Source organism: Brassica napus, chromosome C2 (assembly GCF_020379485.1).
Source record: "Brassica napus cultivar Da-Ae chromosome C2, Da-Ae, whole genome shotgun sequence".
Classification (NCBI taxonomy): domain Eukaryota; kingdom Viridiplantae; phylum Streptophyta; class Magnoliopsida; order Brassicales; family Brassicaceae; genus Brassica; species Brassica napus.
In genome coordinates, this window is record NC_063445.1 from 34,711,002 (window position 1) to 34,733,397 (window position 22,396).

A 22,396-nucleotide genomic window follows, 5' to 3' on the forward strand; every position below is an offset into this window, starting at 1 on the left:
TTTCATATAGACAAGCCTTTGGAAGGATGAAAGCTTGACTCCAAAAGTTTACTATGCTCGAGATCACGGACTTTATTAGTTGTAGCCGGCCAGCGTAGGAAAGACATTTGTTTCTCCAAGAAAGCATCCTTTTGCGGACCCTATCAATCAAAGGTTCATAGTCCTGCTTCATGAGGGCCTTGGTGGTGAGTGGCATACCCAAGTACCTAACCGGGAGCTGTCCGACCTTGATCCCATAGAGCGCATCCTCTCGTAAGACCTCTCTTATCGTCTGACCCGAGGCAAATATCGATGACTTGGTTGCGTTAATATGAAGGCCTGAGATGCTAGCAAACTTGTCCATGACTGTTAGTACTCCCCGTAGTGACCTAACAGACCCATCAGTAAACACAAGAATATCATCAGCGAAACTGATATGCGTGAGCTTAACTTTTTTACATAGCGGATGATAGTCGAACTGATGCTCGTACGCTGCCCTGTTCAACATCTTGGATAAAACGTTGTTTAGTATGACGTAGAGATAAGGTGAGAGAGAGCATCCCTGGCGGATTCCACGGGCACTTGTGAAAAAACCCTCCAAACTCCCATTGACAGACACAGAGAAAGCCGCAGTAGATATACAAACCCTTATCCAAAGTATAAACTGTGGAGGAAGGCCCATAGCTTTTAGAACCGATGTGATGAAAGACCACCTAACCGTGTCGAATGCCTTTGAGATATCAAATTTTACTGTTGCTCTATCAGAATTTGACCCTTTGTGATATCCATTAACGAGTTCTGATGCAAGAAGGACATTTTCGAGCATCAGCCGACCCTTAATGAAAGCCGTCTGATTTGCCTCAATAGCGTCAGGGAGTATAGTTTTCAACCGACGAGCAAGCACTTTGGATATTACCTTGTATATCAAGTTGCAGCAAGCAATTGGCCTGTAATCTTTCATGGTCTGCGCCTCCTCCGTTTTGGGTATTAGTGTCAAGATCGTAGCATTGATCCCAGTTGGTAGAAAACCGTAAATGAAGAAGGACTGTACCGCTATGATGAAATCTCCCCCTATCACAGACCAAGCCGCTACATAGAACTCTTTGGTGAAGCCATCTGGACCCGACACCTTATCGTTAGGTAAAGCTTTCAGTGCTGATATAATTTCTTCCTCAGTCACAGGAGCTACAAGCCCTGCAGCAGAGCTAGCCGGACAGCGATAGGTTAGAAGGTCCTCCAGCATGTCTTCCGAGTCTACCTCTGGACCCTGCTGACCTTGGAGGAACTTTTGGAAATGTTGGACTGCTTCCTTTTTTATGTCGGATACCTTTGTTAGCACCTCACCTGCCTCAGTTACCAGTTTTTTAATTGTGTTTCTAGACGTTCTTGTCATCACAGCTCGGTGGAAGAATACTGTATTTTGATCTCCAGCTTCCAGCCACCGCACACAGGATTTTTGACGAAAGAACTTTTCCTCGATACTGGCCAATTTGTTCCATCTAGCTGACGCCTCTGCTGCTGCCGCAAAAGTATTTGGATTTGGATTCACAAGTGCCTCATTCTGACATCTGCACATCTCTTCAAATGCTTGCTTTGTCCTATTAGGCAGGTCCCCATAATGGGTTTTGTTTAGCACTCTCATATCGAATTTGAGAAGCTTTAATTTTCCCTGGAATTTACTCAAAGCAGCCCTAGTGTGATGAATAGGTTGCGTCGAGTCCCATACTCGCTTGACCGTAACAAGAAAATCCGGATGGTCGCAAAGATAGTTGAAAAAACGGAACGGCTTCCTTGATTCATTTAAGGCTCCTGATATGGTGACTACACATCTCGCGTGATCAGATATACCCCCAGCCTCAAAATAAGCAGATGATTGCGGGTAATGCCTAAACCATGCCGCATTTATCAACGCGCGATCCAATTTCTTTCCAATAGGATCTTCCTCTCGTCTGTTCCACCAGGTATACAGCTCCCCGGAAGCCGTCAAATCAGTTAGACCACAATCCATAACCACATCTTGAAACTGCCTCATTCCAAGCAAAGATCAAGGGACAGTACCCCTAGAGTGCTCTCCTGTAGACAGTGTAACATTGAAGTCCCCGATGACTATCCAAGGCATATCGAGATGTTGATATGCAGATTGAGTTCCCCTTAGCTCCTCCCACAGTCTCCTCCTTTCCACTTCACAGTTCGAGGCATAGACTGCTGAACATATGAACTGCTCATGTGTCTCAGGTATCTGAATTGCACACGTTATAACCTGAGAGCTTATATGTAACCGAGTAGCCACCACTTTATCTGACCAGCAGAACCAAATGCGGCCTAGAGGATTGTTCTCATAATTTGCCAGCGTTGCCCAGCCCTGAAGTGCCTCTGCTGCGCATTCTCCATAATTCTCCAATTGAACCCGAGTTTCCAGTAAACATCCAAAAGAGAACTTCTCTGCCTGTACCCATCTTTTAACTTCTCTATGTTTGCGAGGCATATTGAAGCCACGCATGTTCCATACGAAAAAGGACGTCATAACTTCCGAGTGGAAGCTTTTTTAGTGGATCGTGTCCTTACTCCTTTCATCTCCTTCCCACGCCCTTGTAGTTGTTTTATGAGCTTGAGACTCGTTCCCGACCGAAACTTCACGTTCTTGGCTGTATCTTTCTTTGAATCCCTATCCTGTACCTCAGATATCACCTGACCCTCCTCTATGTCGTCAGGGTCATCATCTCCATCCCCATCTCTCTCCTCAGTATCCTCCGTCGCTAGAACACTGAATCTCGAAGGTGAGATGACCATATCCCCCTCCCTTTGATCAACTTCTTTTGGACCTGTGACCCTCTCCCTATCATGTGGAGAAGACTTCCTGCCTGTAAGGATCCAATCTAGCTTCAAAACATTTGAACTTGAAGAACCGCCAACCTCAAACTTATCGTTTGACTTAACTTCCACCTCATTGCTTCCCAATGCTGGTGGCATAGCCTCTAGCTCGTGGAGCAAATCACTAACAGCATTTCTGTTTGGTGTGATCGCAGACCTCTCCTGCACATCGCCGTTAACCTCAGCTTCCGGGGCCAGTCCCACTATCTCATTTTCCTTTTGCAGAACCTTAATCTTCCTTGAATTACATGCCGCTCCCTTATGGCCCCAAGCATTGCAAATACTGCATTTCGGAGGCAACCAGGGGTAGCATACGTCAATCAGCACCTGCACACCATTCTTATCCGCAAAGCTGATTCTCTCCACCAATGGCTTATGGAGATCAACCTCAACAAGAACTCGAGCCACGTCAAGCCGCAAACATTTTTCTGTACTAGGGTGAAGTTTGACAAATTTGCCTGCAGCTCGACTTAAACATTTTAATGCCTTCTGAGAGAAAAGCATACTCGGCACACCCTTAAGGTCAATCCAAATGGGCATAGCCGACAGGTCCGGAGGCTGAAGAGCCGATTCCGGGGACCACTCGTTGACCACCAGTGGAATATCCGCAATATGCCAGTATCGCCTTTGAATGACTCGAGTTCTCATCTGGGGATTTTCAATCCGAAATAAAACCGTGTTCTTCTCCAAGAACTGCACATCAATTTTGCTTCCCGTCTTTGGCGAAGACCAGAGACGATTCACCGTAGCGTGGATGTATCCAACGTGAGGAGCATCCCCAATGAAGTACCCCACCACATAGCATCTCCACAAAGGGTTCTGATCAGTCAAAATCTCATCTGGAATCGTTAGTTCCACGACGCCATTTTCAGCAGCTGGAGGAGGCAACAGTTCGACAGTCTGTGATTTTGTCCACGGTGTGCGATTGCCTTTACGGGGGGGGGGGGGGGGGGTGAGCCGCCTTTGTGAGATTCCATCGGGGTTGTGGCTGAGCCATCCAGAGCCCTCGCCGGAGGAGCCAGTGAGTCACCCGTCATGTCGCCGTTTCCTTCGCGTAGGGGTTCCACTGAGTCGCGAGATTCAATCGTGGGTGGATCAGAACCATTCGTAGCCGTCGCCGGAGCAGCCAGAGAGTCTCCCGTCGAGTCACCGATTCCGTCGCCCAGCGTTACTATTGAGTCGCGTGATTCCATCGGGGGTGGGTCGGGGCCATCTTGTGCCGTCGCCGGAGATGCCAGAGAGCCAGAGATCGGAGCAGGAGATGCCAAAAAGCCAGAGATCGGAGCCGGAGATGCCAGAGTGCCAGAGATCGGAGCCTTCGTGTCGCCTTATTCTTTAATTGTAGAGAATTGATATTTCTAATTTTTGTTTCATATACCTTAAAAGTCTTCGGTTGATTTTTGTTTGTTTTCTTTCTCCAATTATAATGTATAGTTCGACCGTTTTTTTTGGATCAAACTACTAATATCATCAGATAGAAAAACTTAAACTCCAAGAATGGAGTGAGTATTTGTGCTAGAGGAAAATGATTTAGCCACTAATATAGTGAGATATTATAATATTAGAAGGTATGGAAACTCTTCTATGTTGTCCTACGCTGGATATAATTAAGTTGTTTTCAATTGATTCTATATTCGTGATAACTGGAAATACATCTTTATGTATTCCTTACATCATCTTTAATTGGTTTACGGTTCGACCATTTCTAATATACTAAGAGTAACATAAAATTAGATGTTGATTATATCCTCTCAATTAGGAATGCACAGAATGAGAGAAATTTAAGGTGAGACCACTTTACAATTTTGTTCACATATCTATATATAGTTAGTTTATAGATTGCTCTATCTGTTTCAAAATGTAATCAATTTTAATTAAAATCTGTAATATTTAAAAGTTATTACTTTAGAAAAATGTCATTTAATATATAAATTTAATGAATTACACAGTAATTTACATAATTTAATTGGCCACACAATATCCAATAAATATAAAGTTACATTGAAATATAAAAACAATTTATATAGTGAAACAAAAAAATACTTTTAAACCATTATATTATAAAACAAATGGAATATTCAAATTATATTGAAACATTAGAATAGTAAGAATCGGAAAAGCTGAAATCTCAACGTCGATCATTTACGTTAGCCATGCCTTAGACCATCTCCAATGTATTCCTCTATTTTTTTCTAAAATAGAGGAATTTCATAATAGAGATGAATTTGTCTCCGATGTATTTTTCTATTTTGTCTCCTAAAAAAGAATGTTCTTGATATATTCTTTTCTAAGTTTACAAATAATATTTTTTATTTGCGAAAGTTGAAAACCAGCCCAATTTATTTTAGTATTTTATAAAATTATGATATTATTTACACTAAATATTTATTTACAAACTATTATGTAAATAAAAAATATAATTATCTTTATATAAATAATATATTTCACTAAAAAATATTTTTGGTTATAATTGTTTGAGTAAAAAGTTAAATGATCATTTTGTAAAAACAAATAGAGGAGATGATATGACAAAAATATAGTTTCTAGCCGATTATTTTCGCATACGTGGACACTCTATCTAAGGCTTATATCCTCTTTTTATTACTTGTTTGATAATTTATTTTAGTATTTTATAAAATTATGATATTATTTACACTAAATATTTCTTTACAAACTATTATGTAAATAAAAAAATATAATTATATTTCTATAAATAATATATTTCACTAAAAAGTTAAAGGATCATTTTGTAAAAACAAAAAGAGTAGGTGACAGGGCAAAAAAATAGTTTCTCATTAGCCGATTATTTTCGCCTACGTGGACACTCTATCTAAGGCTTATATTCTCTTTTTATTACTTGATAAAGTTTCTTTAAATGAACACATTATTTAATTATGCTATTTTAACTTTTCTTTGTATATTTTTTTTGTCAACTTCTTTGTATATATATTGTAGAATAAATGTTTGATTTTCCATCATGAAACACATGTTGAAAAGGTAAGAGTTTTGGTAGAGTAGTTGAATAATTCACGGAGGCTATTGACTTTGAAGATAACGTGAATGATCAAGAACAAAAAGATTAATTTTAGCTTCAGTCTATTTTTTTTTATCATTTTACCAAAAAGAAAAAAAGAACAGGAAGATGACTAATAAAAAAAGATATAAACAGAGTACTGTAAAAAGGTGTTGATCACAATAGCAAACATTATAGTCTTTTATGTATTAAAAATTCAAATCCAACTTATAAACTAAAACACACCACATGTTAGGAAGGAGAGTACCTCAACTTCACAAGTCATTATTTAAAAAATGTATGCAAAAACAGAGTTCAAAAATAGTTTGTATAAAGTTATGCTATACTCCCTTGTCATTATCGTCCTTGATGTTGCAGCTATTGTGCTGCTCCAGTCACACTTCAAGGTAGATCTAGGCAACCCACAGCACTTGCCAAGCTTCTCATTTGAGTAATTCCTATAATACCACAGTCAATGAAAAATAATATGATCCCGCCAAAGAACTTAATTTTGTTACAGCTCCCACTTGCACCAAATTGACTCAAAAAGAGTCTTCATGATCTACCAAAGTCCTTCACATATTCAATGGCACTTTCTCCTGTAAGCAAAGAACTTTAGTGACTGCAACAACATAACTGAGTAACGATCCATTCAAGGGGGTTTGTAAAAGTATTCTCTCAGTCAAATTAATGATAGGAAAGATTTTTCCATTCATTGTACTGACACCTACTCGCAGAAACAGACCTTTGTAACGCTGTTCTTTTCCTCAAAAGTTTCTGTGCCATCAGTTTTGGTGAAAGATGTTTGAAGTTCTCCCCACCTGAATTATAATATTTGAACGTTAGTATATTCAACAAAATTCTTGTTAAAAGTAAGTTGTCGACATCACTCCATATTCATCCTTAATTCGACCTTACCCTAGAGGTTCCTCCTTAAATCACAGCATGCTTCGAAGTTTTCAAACAAATGCAACCTGTTTGCGCTTCCAATGCTGATGCAGAACTTCCATGACACCATCAAAGACTCCTCTACTACCTAAATAATGAAACAGATACATATTGAAAATTGTGTAAACCAATCTGGTAGCCATTAAAAAAGGAATACGAAGATGCGAATAACATATCTGGTGGCTCCTACCAAGAACCTGAGTCCGATTCTTCTCACGTATTTTCTTTCCTCATTAATCAGTATCTCAATGTCATCGCCACGCTCAGATGGTTTCCATACATCACTAAATTTAAAGAACTCTGGTATTGATTCTTCTATCATTGATTTCAGCTGCAATAAAAGGAGAGCAACCCCTCGGAAATAATACTCAATTGGGCCGAATCTGCATAGCATGTTTTTTGGTTCTGATTTAAGTTTCCCACCTTCCGAAAGAGAAGAATTTGCTAAATACTAAACGAACATAAACACAAAAAAAAAAACAGAAAAAAAATCAGACAACCACAAATAACAAATCTCTTAAAAACCTGTATATATTTGTCTCTTGGACAACCTTATCGCTTTGATCTCTGCGTGTGCTTCCGACTTCCGTAACTCTCGAATATCGATTCTTATCTGCATCCCAATAGAGACAAACACTAACTTATTAAAAAAAAATTCTAACAACCAAAAAAAGCAAAATAATTTAAATCAAATCGCCACATAATCGTGTACTTGATATTCCGTGAATTATTATACTATTTGCATAATTAATTGTGTTCAGCAACAAACCTAACCCTTACCATAGAGATATATATTAGAACACAACTCGCTTCAAACTTTTGGATGAATGGATCATGAAAGTCTCGAGAACTCAATCACTAAACTCTGTTCTTGAAGCTCGGAAAGGTTAGGTTTGAGATAAGAGGTTAAAAAGGTTAAGATCCCCGATTCAGAAAACGTTTATTTCGGCTTACACGGTTCTGAGCTTCACCTTGTATCACAGATTCATGTGAGGTGTAGAATAGGTTTAATGATAGAAATTTTTTTTTATGAAATTCAGGATTTAGAATATCAAGCCATACCTTTTCGCCGAAAATAACAGATCCAACACTACGAGGATCCCGCTTTGTGCATGATTTGGGGCTGTAGATGGAGCCACGCGCTAATGGGATCCGTCATAGCGACCGACCCTTTTTTCTTCTCCATTGAACCGGTGGTTGATCTAGTCGGAGCTTTGGTGCTAGATTTTGCCGAAGCTCTAACAGAGGAGATTTGGGTTTCGGGGGAGTTAATATAGGTGGAGTTTGGGGAGACGAATAGTGTGGATGACGTAATGGGGTTGAAGCTGTTAAATAGCTTCGATGGTGGTGGATGACGTTACACAATCGTGGTGGTGATGTGGACGAATGCTGCTCCATGAGTGGCTAATTTTCCAGTCCGACGTGGACCACCTAAGAAAGCTTAGTATTTGCCTTTTAGTATAGTTTTGATTTGAGATTTTGCTTGACCAAAAATCTAGGAATTTCAAAAATTATTTTAGATTCAAAACTAGAGAATCGACTAACCTAATGCTATATATACAACTACAGCTAACTTAATTTTTCTTATCTCTATTTCAAGCCGAAAATGTCTTCTGTTATGTAAGTCACCTCTTTGAAATAGGTGAAACGTTTCAAAACATCACATATATATTTTTGAAAATCTATATTATTAAACCATAGATAAAACTTTAAAACTAATTTTCTCCTTACATATTTTATTATGAACTAGATTTTGACCTATAAAGGAATTCTGCTTTAATAGTATAGATAAAACTTTAAAATTAATTGTATCCCTACATATTTTATTATGAATTCTATTCGTTTCAATAACTGATATATAATTATTTAGTGAAATAAGTAAAAAAAAAAATTATATTTTATATCAATATATTAAATGGATTACATATCATTCACTCATCGGTTCAACCGGTTAGTCTCAGGTTTTAGCAAGTTTTTTGCAGATTTTACCAGGTAATCGACATTTTTTAAAACCCAACATATTAGATCATTGGTTTAGTGGTTAGACCACTGGTACGGACCGGATATAAAAACGCTGATTCAAATACAAAAATATTTTAAGTAGAAATATTCCTATCAAATTAACGAAACTTTTGAAACATTGTTAATAGAACTTTTTTATCACAAAATATTCCGCGCTTTGAAAGCGCGGGTCAAAATCTAGTTTTCTATTAAATTTCTAAGCAAGTTGATTTAATATACATGATTATTGTAGATCCTAAAATCCACACTAAGTATTTGATAGTGATCGAGAGTTTAATCTGGAGAAAAAAATGTGATGTAGGCAACGATATATGTAAAACACAACGATGTAATCAGATTCCTGTAGGCAAAGATGGATTTTATTGATAAATAAGATCGGATACAATGAATGAAATGAGATCGAACGTTACAAATGAGATCGATAAGAGAAAAGACTTAAAGCTAGGTGAAAACAAGGTCGATGTGCGTGTGTAGCTCTCTCGAGGGTTTTCAACGTGTCCTTCTTTGTCTCCGGTCGATCTCTTCTTATAGTGGAGTGACTCCGCGATCTTCGTAACAGCTCCGCGATCTCTGGTTCTTCGAATCGATCTCTTCTTTGTCGTCGGAGTCGGGCTTCTTCATTGGTCGCGCGGCCCAAGTCACTTAGGCCCAATTACCTTGTTGACCAAAATTGGGTCCAACATTTGTCCCCCAATCTCTTTTCTTCAGTCTGAATGAAGAGAGATGATCAACATAGATTTTGTACGTTGCATCGCGCACGTTTTTTTGTTTATCCGTGTAACGGCTATATGTGCCGCCTTAGGGCAAATCATTAAATTTCTCGGGATAGCGATTGAGTCGTTAGGGCTTGCAATGGCTTATAAGTACCCAAGAGCGTTCCTTCGCTGTTTCAACCTTCTCCTTTTTCTTTCTTATGCGATCAAAGGATTTTAGGTGCAGAATTTTGATAAGATGGCTCCATCATTCTTCTGTCCTCTTCCGACGATCAAGGCTGACCGGCTCGACGAGCTTTACACCATTCACGGTGTCGATCGGGCCGTCGTAGTTGATTTGGCTTCTACGTCTGAGTCTCTAGAAGCTGTTTGTGACGGATATGGTGGGTCTTATCTCTCCTTCTTTGAGACCTGTTGATACGCCCTAAAATAGGGAAGGATCACTCAATCGGACTAAGGGGATATGAACTCGCCAAAAGGGAGAACTGGTGGATTGATCTGTGACACAAGACGTGCGAAAAGTCTCTTGATACTACCAGACTTCAATTGTTGCTTGATATGATGCACAAGTCCAACAAAAGAAGGGTTTCTATACATTGCTCGATATGACGCACAAGTCCAACGAAATAGAGATTTAATTACTCGGAGATAATCTCACCAAGAAACGAAAAGTGTTCTACAAAGAACAAAGAGATAAACTCAAATAAAAGGAAAAAATGAATGCTTTATTTCGTGGCTTATAGGACCTATTTATAGGATTACAAGTTGTAGAAATCCAAAGAAGAATGTGCTAAAAACAAGACATTGAGAATAGAAACAAAGACTTGACCAAATAAAATCTTTGACTGAAACTTGGACTGCCTCTTGATATAGCCACGACCAGGACTTTGAAAAGTGAAGAATATGCTCCTGATATGGGCCAAGACATGTCTCTTTAAGGCCTGGTCGAAATCTATCTTTTTTCCTTAGCCAATTTTTATCGGTTTCTCCATTTGGCCCAAACAAATCTATTTTTGATTATTTTTTGTAAACCATCAAGCCCAAAACTTTCTTGGATATTTAGAACATGAATAATCACCTTTGGCATGATTGAATTGGTCGTTGGGCTCCATTTGGCCCAAACAAATCTAACTTCTCGGGTGGTCTGAATTCGCGAAAACTGAAGATCACCTGATTTGTAAATGGCATAACTGTCACATATGAACTCCGTTTGATCTGATTCTTCTTCGAGGAGCTCCGTAATTGATTTGAGAACATTCTACAAGTGATTTCAAGCGTAGAAGCCTCGCGGTTTGTAAGATATGAGTCAAACAATGAACATATATCTTTACTGCTTCCCATGATCAAGCCATGCATGTCTGTTTTGCCCGGTGCGCTACCCAAGGGCGGGCACATCACCTGTGGTCTTTTATTTCCAATCCCGGAGCCTATCCTTAATATTTTGGCGGAGCTAGGTTTATCGCTTACTCAGATGTGCCCCAATTTCTTGAGGCATCTTTTGGCACTCCTGGTCAAGGCTCACGAAGAAGGTCTATTGTTTTGCCTCGACGAGCTTCGTCACCTTGTTCTGATGAAGCGAAACAGTCAAAACCCTGGGACCTTTCTTATGTCTCCCCGTCCAGGATGTCAAATCATACAGGGTGTCCCGTACCATGATCAGAACTGGCGAGAGGAGTTTTTTGTCTTCAAGATAGACGAGGCATCAGTGGGAAGCTTTGATTTCTCGAGGCTTCCTCGTTATTAGGCTGAGGACATAGGTGAGTTCATCTTCGGTATTTTCGCTCGGATTGGTCCGCTTTTGATAATTCTCGAGTTTGAGCTGCTTTCTAGATGTCGGGTGGATCGGGTGTCGCCCCAGAGATCGCGGGTGCCTCTGAGGATGAAGCAGAGCACTCTCAGGAGGAGGTACAGGCTCCTTCTAGCAATCCTCCTCCTTGCGATAGGTTGGAGAGGCATCTTGCGAGGAGGTCGTCGTTTCGTACCTCTAGATCGGCTTCAGTGAGCGAGGCCGCTAGCGGACTTCCTCCAATTTTGATTGTAGATTCGAATGATGAAGGTGCCCCTGGTGGACGTCAGTCTCCTGTTTCCTTGAGTCCCGGTTTGCAGGACGATTCCGTCGTTGCGGGTCGTAAACGACGTCGATTATCGAAGGCTGTCATACCCGAGTCGTCTCGTTCAGGTAGAAAGTTGAAAGGTTGGAAGCTCGTCCTTGAAGGCGATGGTCCCTTGTCTATGGATCGAGCCGACCTTATTTCTCTTGCTCAGCGTACGAGATTTGCGGACTGTCGTCCCCCATCTCTTGTCTCTCCCGGCGAGGAGGAGGCTTATGCCAAAGTGGTTTCGGCGAGCTCCAAGGTTTGATTTACATACGTACTTTTCTTTGGAAATGTCGGGATATTGATTCCGCTGATTCCAGGTCGTGGAAGCTTTCAACGAGTTTACCGTAACGATGGAAGATTGCATTCGTGCTCTTCGTAATGAGGGTGAGGTAGAGAAAGTAAAGGCCGAGGTTCGGAGGCTTACGGAGGAGCTCCGACTGGCCAAGGAAGAAATTAGAAAGAAGACGGGAGAGGCGATTCTCTTGAAAGATGAATGGCAGAGGGCACGTCGTGAAAGGGCGGCTTTTGAGACCGAGGTCGCCGCTCTTAGGACCAAGGTCGCGGAGCTTGAAACAGGTCGTGATCGAGACATCCGTAGAGGTTCTCGTGCTGCTCGTCGCAAGGTCGCTGACGGCTTTCGAGAGGTTATTGCTTCTCTGGAGAAGAGGTGGCTTGAGAAAAAGAAGGAGGTGTCTGCTGGGATTCAGCTCCACGAGGTAGTCGCTAATCTTTATTTATTAAACGAGATCAAGAATGAGGGGCTAGTGGTAGATGAAGAGATCGATCAGCAGAAGGAAATGGAGAAGGATTGTGAAGCTATTGCTGGCTTGGCTGCTGTTCCGGACTGGTCGGTGGCAGGTCTCAACCTTCCTCAAGTCTCTGAAGACTCGATTGTCAACGATGCAGCCGTGAGATCGTCTTCCGGCGAAGGAGCTAGTTCTTAGGGTTTTTTTTGTTACTTTTGTATCGGATCTTGAGCGATCCTTTTCTGTTTTGTCTTCGATATCTCTTTTGCTTTTGAACGGATAACTACGACTTTCGGAATATATATATATTTTTTTTTATTCCCCTTTCTTGTTGAGATCTTTCGGTGCCTCTACCCTTTATAAGGTCTTGTTTTATTTAGTATTGGTTCCATGTTTTGAGCGAGGCTTCTTTTTTTTTATTGATTTGTCGTCGAGAAGAGTAAGTATCCGTGAGTCCGAGAGGATACGCGGCCGAAATGGGAGTGTCGGCACAGAACAAATTCGTTCTGGTGATGTGAGCGAGACGCTTACAGAAGTCCTTCGCGAGGAGACCCGACTTCCTCGTGCTCCCGCTAGCGGAGTGGGGAAGGATCTTGGAGGAGAAAAAGCGATAGTTCGTACAAGCTCGAACAGTCTGAATGGCTCGGAAGGTCGAGACGATCCTCTGTAGAAGCCAAAAGTGACTGGTACTGATCATCGTCCTGGTGTCTCGGGTGACAGCGTTGTTGCGAAAACATTTCATTAGCAGTTTTCTCATTCCAAGGATTTTCCGATTACGGAAGATCCGAGCAACGTTGCTCATCTGGTCAGGCACTTTAAACCGGCCGGGTGTCTGCTTCCTTCTCTTCGAAACATGACAGAGTGTGACGCCTACGTTGAGATGGCTGTTGCACATGCTAAGGTCGGTCTTTTGATACTCGTAATATTGAATCCTCAATCCATTTTTATTCGTGTTGACTCGTTGCGTTTCAGGCTATGGAGGCTAACAACGAGTTCGCGGCGACTTTGGAGAGGTGTTTGCATGATTTTCCGCGCTCTGACGAGCTTTACGAGATTAAAAAGGTCGTTCAGGAGCTAAATCTTGGTTTGAAGATGGCTCAGGATCGAGAGCGTGTTAACGCGGCTCAGCTGGCTGCTGCCGAAAAGCTAGGGAATCAGGCTGCTTTGTCCGAGGCTCGTTTGCGAGTTGTAAGTAACGAGAAGAAGTCGGCCCTATAGCAGGTTTCTTTTTTGGAGGCGAAGATCGAGTCTTCCGCTGGTAAATTCGCTGATGACCTTCGTCACGCAACTTATGATGCAAAGAAAGCCTTGGCCGACAACTATTTAGATGTGCTGATATCTCTGAAGGAGAAGTGGGAGAAGAAGAAGGCTGCAGCTAACTGTGAAGCTCGTTTTAAAGAAGTTATAGCTAATATAGATCTCCTGAAGGAAATCATGAACAATAACATGTTGGCTTCAGATGAGTTGTTGCGTCTTCGGGCGAAGGAAGTTGAGCTCGGGTCCAAACTCGATGTGATGGCGGTGTCGGATTTCTCTGTTGGGAAGCTGGACCTTTCTCAGATTTCGGAAGACCTGCCGGAGGAATTCTTTGCGAAAGTTCCTTCTGAGGTGAAAGAACCGGGTGATGAGGCGAGGTGTGCGGGCGATCAGTTCGAGAACGGCGAATTTGACGCCGAAGAGTAGTTTGAGGGATTTTGATTTTTTTCTTTTGTTTTTCCCTTCTGTTTTTGTCGCATTGTTTTTTCAATAAAGAAAAAGGCTACGAGTTCTTGAGTTGTTTTGTTTTTTTTTATTCGTATGTGGGCCGATTCTTTGAGGCCGTGGGTCAAGTCTGTAGTAGATACTTTTATCGACACCTGTTTGGCGCACAAAAGGTATTGTTAGCGAGTTTTGCTGCGTTGTTGGCGGGACTGGCTGTGTCCGAAGACTTGATCAAGGTCTTGGTTTGCAGCCAGACGTTTTGAGTATTCGAGGGGTTTGCGTTTTTCGGATATGGGATATCTTTAATGAGCTCGAAGTTATTTGAATAATAGAATAGAATTGGATTTTATTAAAATGTCGGTATGTTACAAATTTGGGACAAAGATAGTAGCTTGACTGTTTCGTTTGAGGTCGATGTTGTCGTGCTGGCGTACTTCGAGTGTCGCGGTGTACATCTTTCAAATTTTGTGGTTGGTGGGTGACTGAACTCATGTCGTGAGTTGCCTACGTACCGTCGACGAGGGATCAAGTCATAACGTAGTTCGATTGTTTTTCCCTAGGGATAGGGTCATTTATTCTGTTGTTAGTGTACGTGTGCACGTTTACTCGGAGCTTGAGCGTCGATTAGGGATGTGGCTCGATATCTTTAAAGCTTGCGAGGTAGCAGGTTCAGGAGCTTTTTTGACTTCCTTTGATAGTTTCGATTCCTTTCTGAGTCGAGAATTTCAGGCATTGGTGATAGGTTGAGGGAACTGCCTTCATGCTGTACAACCAAGGTCTTCCGAGGATTGCGTTGAACGGGTCTGGACGATCTATCACGATGAACTTGACGATTTTCTTGACTTCTCTGGCGGTTACGGCGAGCTCGATTGATCCGAGGGAGTAAGTAGTTTCTCCTGCGAATCCGATTAGCGGAGTTCGTTCTTGTTTAAGGAGGGCCTTGCTGAATCCCATCCTTTTGAATGCGTCGTAGAAGAGTAAGTCGGCCAAACTTCCTGTGTCGATCATAACCCGAGATAGTTCGAAACCACTGACGTCGAGTCATATTACGAGGGTGTCGTCGTGTGGTTTGTCTAGATCTGCTATGTCGTTCTCGTCGAAAGTTATTTCGTGGTCGGGACCTGATAGGGGCTCTCTGATTCCTACGTTGTTCTAGGCTATTCGTTGGTATGCTTTGATCGAGTTAACCGAGTTCCAGAATTTAGAACCTCCGAAGATAAAGTCGATTAGTTTTTTGTTTTTGTCATAAGCCGGGAAGTTTCATTCTTTGGTTGGTGCTAGTTGGTAGTGTTTCTGTCCCCCAGACAGGTTGCTGTCTTTATCCGACTTTGTGAGGCAATTGGTCTCTCCAGTAGTTCCTGTATTTTGGCCATCTTATGCTTTCGCTTAAAGTTGGGGATTTTCCCGAAGGGGGACTTCGTATTTGGATTGTATTGAGTGGCGCTAGAAGGAGAGGGGCTCCGTTGAGGTCCTCTAACGTGCAGATTGCTATCGTGATATCGATGCACATTTTTCTTTCGGTCTGACCTTCGATTTTGTTAGGGATATCGCATTTTGGTCCCCATGAAATCACAACTCTTTTCTTTGGTGCTGGGAGTGGAGAGCTGGGTGATTCCAGCTCGGATTCCCTGTTTCTTTGGTTCGAAGAGCCTTTAGTTTTCCGATTGGTTTTCGGAGTTGCTGGTGCTTCTTCTTCTTCTCCAGCATCTTCGCTGGTTTCTTTATTTTCGTTTTGATTGCGAAGTGCTGCTCGACATTCCTCGGTTGAATGGCCCTTCCGGTTATGGAAGGCACATAATTTGTTGAGATCGTAAGTCAATGATTTGTTTTGCGGTGAATTGTTTATCGTGTAGGAGTGTTGCCCTTTAGTTGCTGGTTCTTTAGAAGCATTAGTCTTTTTGGCGACGTTATTTTTGTTCGTGCTGTAATTTTCCTTTAAGGCTGCGACCTCTTCTTCGTGGCTCGCGAAATACGAGGCTCGGTGTAGGGCGTCGTCCAACGAGATGGGTGCTCGTACTGCCATTTCTTCTCTGAATTTGGATGAGAACCAGACGCCGTTGTTTAGTGCTGCCAAGGCCACGACTTCGTTGGGATGCGAAATCTTGGCTTTGATTTCTCTGTACTTGTCTATGTATGCTCTTAATGGTTCGAACGGCGCCTGCTTGAGATTCCAGAGATCTGCCTCGGTAACCCTTGTTTCTATGAAAACTGAGTATTGTTTGAGGAATGTAGACACTAATTGGGTGAAGTTGTCGATTGAGTTTTCCTCTAGGCCAGCAAACCATTCAAGAGCAGTCCCGGTGAGATTTTCAGCAAAGAAGCGGCAATAACCAGCCTCTTTTTCGTCGTCGTTGAGATGTGCTCTTGATATCGCTAGTCGGAAGACTCGTACGTGGGCTTTTTGGTATGTGTTCCCAGCATACTCGGGGAATTTCAGTTTTCCCACATGGTGTAGTCTTACGCTGGCGATTCGGTTCCTGAATGGAGTCATTCTTGTTTCCTCGATAACCAGATCTATGTTTGGGGCGGAGCTTGTCACCATATGCACGATGGTGTGTATCCTTTTGAGCTTGGCGTCGTTTCTTTCGATAGAGTTCTGGAATGTTCTGGTTTCATTCGGGATGCTCGGGTCTTCTCTTTGGGAATCCGCGTCGATGGGTCTGCGGGGGTCGTACCCTGGAGCTTGTCCTATTGGGTCACCGAACCCCGTTCGGATGACCCAGTGGTGAAATTCGTGTTCTTGGCTTCCCATGTCATTCCGTATATCCATTTTGTGATTGGATCGGAGTACTTCGCGGACCTTGCAGCCCGGTATCTATTTCATCCAGCCCGCTGTAACTCAAGCTTCGGTGGGCTAACCCCTGTTGCGGGGGTCGTTGTGAGTTTTATCCCATGTAGCGTCTGGATCGAGCGCTTGGGATCTCCGGAGTACTAAGAAACTTAGATTGGTTTCTTAGCAAAGATGTTTTCGTTTATCTTCCCAGTGTTGGCGCCAAAATGTAGATCCTAAAATCCACACTAAGTATTTGATAGTGATCAAGAGTTTAATCTTGGGAAGAAAAGGTGATGTAGGCAACAATATCTTTCGAACACAACGATGTAATCGGATTCCAGTAGGCAAAGATGGATTTTAGTGATAAATAAGATCGGATACAATGAATGGAATGAGATCGAACGTTACAAACGAGATCGATAAGAGAAAAGACTTAAAGCTAGGTGAAAACAAGATCGATGTGTGTGTAGCTCTCTCGAGGGTTTTCAATGTGTCCTTCTTTGTCTCCTATCGATCTCTTATTATAGTGGAGTTACTCTGCGATCTCCGTAACCGCTCCGCGATCTCCGATTCTTCGAATCGATCTCTTCTTGCTCGTCGGAGTCTGGCTTCTTCATTGGTTGCGCGGCCCAAGTCACTTAGGCTCAATTACCTAGTTGACCAAAATTGAGTCCAACAATTATTATTTATCTAGAAAAGTAATATTAAAATTTGATAAAATTAATTTAAAGTGTAAATTATGGTAATATTTATACATATTAATATATGCTACTTACAAGTTGATTATGATAATTTCCATCGTTAGCATAAATTTCACATATTTATACTGATACACATTAATTTATGCTACTTACAAGTTGTTGGGGTCAAAAACAGTCACGACGGAATTAACGCTTGAATGTCGTCGTAAACTACTTTTCAAAGAAGTAATTTTCGTAAAAATTACTGAAAAGAAATTTTACGATAAATTTCTTGGAATTTCTTGGAAAGACTTATCCAAAACCCCAAAATGACCAATCATCTAAAAACATGCTCGGGGCAACCAACCGAACTCACAGACCGCTCGATGATCGTCGCGGGTCCGAGCATCGAACCACTCGACGATTGTTGGGGTCAAAAATGGACATGACGAAGTTAACATCTGAATATCCATAAAAATCAGCATGAACGTTTTTACGAAAAGTAATCTTCGTAAAGAGATCTTTACGAAAAACTTTGCGGTAAAATCATGCACTAATCTCGGTTGATTCGTCGAAACTAAACACCAATAGTCCAAGAACACATTTATAAAATGTCAGAAAAGGATCCAAACAAGGTCGCCACGTAGTGACCGACCCGACAACGAGTTGGTCTCGGCCGGTCGCTACGTAGCGACCGACCAAGCCTCTCGTTTGGTCGCTTCTCTACGTAGCGACCGATCCAGAGCGGACCAGGTCGCTACGTAGCGACCGAACTGTCTCGGACATCGATCAACGGGTACGACCCAAATCCTTGCATTCTCGTATGTTCCTCAATGCTAGCTCCCATGTACCGCTGCCATATAATTTCTCACATCATTCCGATCAAAGTTACCGCTGAAACTTTACGATAAAAACCGCGAGAAATTGTTTTTGTCGAAAAGAAAATCGTAACAAATGTTTCATGTCGAAAGACGGTCCAACGAGGTCTAAAACGCGACTAGAAGCCCACTCACGATTCTTTAAGGATGAACTCGTAGATACTATGGCGGTTTATGTTTTTATTTTATAAAAAAAATATAAAGATAAGTTTCCGCAGAAAAAAAAATGTTAAGTTTCCGCGGATAAACATGAAGATCGGAAATAAAAATGGAATATTTCCATTTTTCACTTAAGATAGCTTAAGGGCAGGAAGGGAAAAGCTAAAACCGACCTTGGAGGAGTATATAAGGAGTCCTAGGCGAGAGGCACAGGGAAGAAATTTTTCAGAGCAAACTTAGCAGTTAGAGCAATTTTAGGCAACTTTCCATTTTTGTTATTCGAGCTGCGATCTAATTAGGTCTTGTAGTCTTAGGGTTTTAGAACTAAGAATCTCGCCGACAGCTCTTGTAGCTCAGGCTCTTACCTTGTTATAAAGCTCAAACGCGGATTCGGAATAAGATCTATTTTGCTCTCTTTTCGATTTTTTATTTTTCTCGTATTTATTTCTTATTCTGATTGTTTGGCGTGTGGTTTAGCAGATATTCAGAACCTATGGGAGATTAGAGTTTTCCTAACTTTCCTTATTTAAACGGAAATCGACAATACGAATTTCGGTTCCCACACAAGTTGATTTTTCTATCAAAGTATACATGATTTGCATAAAATTATTATTTTACACAAGTTAATTTAATATATTTTAACTAAAATAAATGGATAAAAACTATCTACAACTATAATTTAAATACATTTATATATATATATATATATATATATTAATAAATACAAGTTCAAAATAAACAAAATTGTTTATTTTATCTTTATTTTATGTATAATTAAATAAATATATATATATATATTAAAATATTAGTAAGTAAATAATAAAATTTAAAATATCAAAAAATATAATTTGAATTTAAAGTTTTTATCACCATAGTTGTAAATATAACTAAAGTTCGATCAGCGCTTAGAGCGGATTTTGTTTGCCCTTTCAGTGTAAATAATATAAACACTTTGTTTGTTGGCCTTTACATGTTCCTTATCTAATTGTCTTCTGTTAAAACTTAAAACCGATCTGTTTATTGGCATCAATATGGGTTGAAAAGTAGATTAAGGCTTTAATAATAATAGAATTTTTGTAATATACACATGAACTATTTTTAATAAAGATTCTATTTTTTATTGATTAAGACATATATTAAATAATACATGTTAAATTACTAATGAATTGGTCCAACATACTGTAGATTTTTAATGACTCTATTTTAATAGTATTAACTTTTTGTCATAATAGAGAAGATTAAGTGATAACATTGTTACATTTCTATCTATATAAGTTTATCTAGACCAATACCTAGACTAATATATGATGCATGCGCCATACAAATTTCATATATAATCTAGGAAACACTGACCCATTAGGAATTTAGGAATGTGACAAAACCACACGATTATTTATTTTCTTACAGAAAGAATCTGAAAACTTACCACCAGTAATTCTTGTTGGGGTCAAAACCGGTCACGACGGAATCAATGTCTGAAAGTTCCCGGAAAACCAACTCTCGATCGATCCTTGAAAACTAGACATTCCCGGAAAACGGTTAATCAAGTAAAAGACAGTTTTTTCGCGGATGCGAACCGAGGAATGTCGAGAAGAGGATCAATCTGGATGAGGTCTCGATCGTAAGCGAGGACCGTCTCAACCGAGGTCACCTCGCCCATGGGCGAGGACGACCCGCACCGAGGTCACCTCGTCCATGGGCGAGGACGACCCGCGCCGAGGTTACCTCGCTCATGGGCGAGGACGACCCGCGCCGAGGTCACCTCGCCCATGGGCGAGGACGACCCGCGCCGAGGTCACCTCGCCCGACCGACCTCCTGTCCCGAAACCGTGCATCCTCGTCTAAGTTCCCGTAACACAATCCTCAGGCCCTTGGACGCAATACCCATGTCTCCTCTCGCTTAGGATTATCAAAGAAAGACTTCGGGAAAAGTTATAAGAAACTTGGTCGTCGAAACGGATTCCTGCCTGCCGCATAAAACGGCTATGGTTAGCTTGAACACCAGTTGCCTTAACTATACGGAGAATTGGAATCCTTTCGGAAAAACCAACGGCTGTTTCTTAGGATAAATCGTAAAAACGTCTAAGTCCAAAAACGGCCCAAAAGGGGCCTGAACCGCGGCTAAACGGCGCACTTACGATTTTAGAACAGGATTGAGCCCAAGGCTGATATGACGGTCTATTTTTTATTCGCATGAAAAGATAAATGTCAAGTTTCCGAAGATAATCATGAAGGGTGACGAAAAATGGAAAAGCTCATCTCGCGACGAATCCGGCCCATGAAAAGGTGCAAACCGACATAGAGAGAGTATATAAGGAGGGATTAAGGCGAGGAGCAAGGGAGAGCTTTCTCAGAGAAAACTTAATACTTAGAGCAATTTAGGCGTTTTCCTGTTTTTACTATCGAGCTGCGACTCGACTAGGTTAGAACTTAGGCGGCTAGACTAGCGAACGTACCAACAGCTCTCATGGCCTAGGATCTTACATGTTGTTCACACTCAAACGCGAATTCGGAAATAAGACCTCTTTGTTCTCTTTTCGCTCTTTTACGATTTATTACTTTCGACTCTTTCATATTGATTGTGTTGTGCGTGGCCCAGCAGATAACCGAGACCTTCTGGGAAGGCTAGGTTAGCTTGGCTTTCCTACGATTAATAAATCTCGACGGTGTGAATTCCGGTTCCCACAGTTTGGCGCTAGAAGGAGGGGGTACGGATCTACCTCTCACGCAACCGCGCACGCTCAGTCAGGTATGACGATCGACGCTGACAAAGACAAGCAAACGCACGACAGGACTTCCGTCAATGCCAACGCTGAAAGAACTCCAGCTGGAAACGTATCCACGGTCACTACGGACGCCGTGATACTGGACCAGATGAAAGAAATGTTTGCCTCCGCTTAGAAAAAGTCGGACGAACAAGGAAAGCTCGTGGCCTCTCTCGCAAAACAGGTGGAAACCTTAACGGCGAAGGCCAAGAGTAAAAAACCGCACGGGGCCACAAGAGCCCGCAGCGGCAGAAGACTCGATTTCGAGACTCCGAGCGATCGGGCCACACGAGCAGACAAGGATTCTTCAGGTCAGAATCCTGACAAAACAGTCCCGCCAAGCGCACAACCGACCGCGGAGAACCTTCCACCTCCTGCCGGGAGCAACGAAGGAGGCGATTTCGAGCGGATTGATCTGGACATAAGCGACCAATCCGATCACTCGGACGGAGGTGCCGACGTCCATCCGAGAAGAACGCGAAGCCAATCCGCTCAGCAGAACGCGTCGTTCGAAAAGCCCATGACAGAGGAAGAAGAAAACCTCTATTGGGTAGAGCAGGAAGAACTGGCCGAGAATCAGGCTCGGATCCACCGCAGCCAACGCTGACAGATAAAGAAAGAAAGAGAAGCACGAGGGAGAGGAGCTAAGTCACGAACCCTGTGTTGTCCAAAACCCGGAGGAAACAGTCCCCTGCCCTCGTGCCCAATCTCACGCACTCATACAAACAAACCTTTTTCTTAGCTTCCAGGTATTTAGTTATTAATTTTCAAATAAATTCTTCGTTTTTGTTCAAATGTTATCAAATAAATTCTCTTTTTTTTTAATCTATAGATTTTTTTTTGTTTAACATGTAATTGTCGTTTGAAAATGTACTTTAGTTATATAAAATACTTTACATAATATTGGATAAATTAAATCAACAAAAGTTGAATATTTGAAACCAAAAAATTCATTAAGTACAACTGTACAAGTAATTTGCTGACGTAAAGAAAATTAGCCAAATATTTCTCCTGGAGTTGTTTATTAAAACAAATTGAGTTTCATTTCT

The 22,396-nt window shown here is 41.5% G+C and overlaps 1 protein-coding gene across 1 annotated transcript; it reads right to left on the reverse strand.

Moving 5' to 3' along the window:
* Positions 1-15,410: 15,410 nt before the first annotated feature.
* Positions 15,411-16,862, reverse strand: LOC106377701. Its single transcript, XM_013817958.1, has one exon. The coding sequence runs from the start codon at positions 16,860-16,862 to the stop codon at positions 15,411-15,413; it is 1,452 nt and encodes a 483-aa protein (XP_013673412.1).
* Between the last annotated feature and the right edge of the window lie 5,534 nt (positions 16,863-22,396).